We start from the raw sequence: 3,107 nt of genomic DNA, 5'->3' as shown, positions 1-3,107 counted from the left end.
TTCATTTAACTTAAGTTTATTTATGTGGTTCAATTTGCAAAAAAATCTAATTCAAACTCATACAGACTCCAAGAAACAAACACCAGTGTGGTCTATACAAAGAGATAGATAATATGTACATAGTTTAACACATATGATTTAATAACATTACTTTACTGTCATTATCACAAGCATTTGCAAAGTTTTGTGCCTATCCTGAGTGTTGCACCTACATTGTTAAGAATTTCCTTTACGATTCATTAATACTTTTTTGGTCCTTTGGCCACCAGTTAGGTACAGAAGCCTTCAACGTGAGTCTAACACCATCTGAGGACTGGAGGATAAGCTGTTCGTTAGCATGAGCAAGGCGGATCAGCGCCAGACCCAGGGATCCTAAGCCAGCACGGTATTTCCCCGCTGACTTCCCTGACGCAGTACAGATGTCCTTCTCCTCGGGCTCCTGGACAGGGCCAGACAGACGCACAGGCATCAGGCGCTTGCGGATGACACCAGTGTGGTGAGTCCTGGCTGTCAGCTCCTGACCAATGTAACAGCCTTTGGTGAAACTGACCCCATTCATATAGACCAGGTTGGACTCCAGGGGCAGAGCCACCCCCGGAGGAAGGTCCTCCACACCCTCAGAGAGCCCTGAGAAGAAGCAGCACACACACAGGTGAGGAGAAGGCAGTAGCTCACCATGAGAAGACACCAATTTCCTACATATTAGCTGAAAGCCTGCAGCAAATGCCATACTCATTTTACATTAGACTACTCATTATCACAACAGTTCTGTCCTTACCAATTGTGTATCGGTATCTATGGTAGTCATCAATATCCCCCTGCTGGCTCTGTGGTATGAGTTCCTGAGGATTCACTTGCTTGTCCACAACCAGCCTCCAGCCCATCACTGCCACACGAGGGTCTGCTTCCCACACCCGCACACTAGTTGAACACGTGAGCTCCAGGTCAGCAGCCTTGCTGTCCTCCTCTCCTCCCTGGGGCATTACTGCCCACAGCGACAGGTCTGAACAGGGCGCAACAGTTACCTTCCGACGGATTTTATAGACCTTCAGGTGTTTCTGAAGGGAGTCTGTCATTGTGCTGTCACATTCCAAGAGTACGCTGCATTCTCCTTCTTCGTTATTTGTCAAGCTTCAATTAAAAAAGGAAGTAGGGGGTGAGAAGATTTAAACCAAGTCAAAACTCTGAAATAACTTTAACAAATGTAACACATAAAGATAATGAATGAAATAAGTACTGTAAAGGTTTGCATTTGCTCGTTCTCCTTTGCTGCCAACGTTATCTGAGAAGACAGGACTAAACTCACTAATCTCTAGTGCACAGGCCAACTGTAGCTTTCAGCAGGACACATTTAACTTAACTTGGATGCGCAATAACCCACACGCCCTCAATTTACACGATGTTTAAGATACAATTTTGCCTCGTTGCTGCAATTATACTGTTCACTGCAAAATATACTAAAGGGAACTCAATTGGCTTTTATTTAATGTCGAGATAATATTTCACTTTGCTCCGATAAATAGCATGTTTCTCTCCTCCTCCAAACTGTATTACTCCCATATATAACTGCCTTTGACAGCTAAACTCAACCTTTAACGGTATGCGTTACTTACTGCAAATATATACAAACTGACTAAATCTGTCATGATACTGTCCAACAATACTGAACAACAACAACCTCAATAAAGGCCAGCGTGAGAAACGTTACTAAATTGAAAACGCAAGGTACATTATACCTGTATATAATGACATCAAACAGCGTCCTCCCTTGAACGTTCAGCATGTGTGCGTAGAGAGCTCTCTGCTCACCTTTACCCGCCAGGCGCTCGATGTCATTGGTAATAAGACCCTGTAGAAAAATTCTGGTGTCCTTTCCTTGAAGTTTCAACAAAGTCCTGTGGGTCAGGTTGTAAAGGATAAACTTGCTCGATCCTGCTTTGTCATGCAATTGCCTGCAATTCCTCTTAGCGTCTGTAATGATTTGGCAGGACCGGGCTCTGCCTGTAATTGCATGAGTGCAGTTCAACCTAAACACAGTTCTATACACCGCCGTCCCGACGATGCCATGAAACACACACGAGTTATACATTATTATCTTTTAAGATGCTAAGACAACAGCTATAAATCAGCGTTTAAGAAACAAGGTTTCTTTTCTCCAAGGAGAATCTTCCATAACTTTTCAAAACTGAAGCCATTTTACATCCCAGAAGTCTTTGCGTGCTACGAAAAAGCCGCAGAATGAGACATGTCTCCTCGTTTGCTGATTTTAAAGCCTTGGCTCTTTCTGCTATATTTCCATCTAGTGGTCTAAATGTGTAAAGGCTGCGAGAATTTTGAAGTCATTCTTTAGGAAAGAAAATTAAACAAAGTGGACATTAAAAAAGCTATGAATTGTAATTCTCTGTCCCTTGTCTTTTTATATAAAAATAGTGTTTATGTTTGAAGACAATTTTCACTGAAACAATAACAAGAACTAATGACTCAAACAACAGTGGGCATTTTATTCACTCTTTGGTATATAAAAAATCAGGCATTTCTTAAAAAAATAAAATATCCTTTAAATTTACCTATGGTTAAAATGCATTATAATTTTAATTTTAAGGTGTGTGATTACTAAAATAAAACATTTCAGTTCTGCTGTTGATATGAACAATTAATGTGTATACTTGCATTACTAGTAGTAGCAGTGACTTAAACTGGGAAGAACATCCGAATAAATTATGAAAAATGCCTACATTAGAAATCAAACTGTAAAATGCACATAAAATGCCAGGGAAAACCATATTTAATGTCCATGAATATGCTGTATGAAAAATGTCTGAATGTCCGTGGATCATTGCTTAATTGTAGCCATTTTATTTTTATGGTTGGATCTGTGCAACTGTGACATAAATAAATCTAAATGTAAATAAATCTGTTTTAAATGATACACTATTCCTAACTACTATTTATTATATGATTATCAATTCACAGCCTCACCTTTTCAATTTACGGGCATTATGAAGGCCCTGTTTATCATTACAACTATGCTATTTTTTGTTAAATGAACCTTAATTGATGACAGATTAATACAGCAGTCATGCTTTCAGGCCAAGATATTTAGAATG

The 3,107-nt window shown here is 39.7% G+C and overlaps 1 protein-coding gene across 1 annotated transcript; it reads right to left on the bottom strand.

The window, feature by feature from the left end:
- On the bottom strand, positions 1 to 2,219 carry iba57 (iron-sulfur cluster assembly factor IBA57). The gene is made up of 3 exons (XM_088918865.1): positions 1,737 to 2,219; positions 779 to 1,131; positions 1 to 627 (listed from the first exon to the last, which is right to left on the bottom strand). The coding sequence occupies exons 1-3, from the start codon at positions 2,087 to 2,089 to the stop codon at positions 230 to 232; spliced, it is 1,104 nt and encodes a 367-aa protein (XP_088774991.1). The 5' UTR covers positions 2,090 to 2,219; the 3' UTR covers positions 1 to 229.
- Positions 2,220 to 3,107: the final 888 nt, after the last annotated feature.

This window comes from Atractosteus spatula, chromosome 6 (genome assembly GCF_055471065.1).
Source record: "Atractosteus spatula isolate fAtrSpa1 chromosome 6, fAtrSpa1.hap1, whole genome shotgun sequence".
Lineage (NCBI taxonomy): Eukaryota > Metazoa > Chordata > Actinopteri > Semionotiformes > Lepisosteidae > Atractosteus > Atractosteus spatula.
The sequence above is the reverse complement of the archived record's forward strand: the minus strand, read 5'-3'. Positions and strand labels throughout refer to the sequence as shown.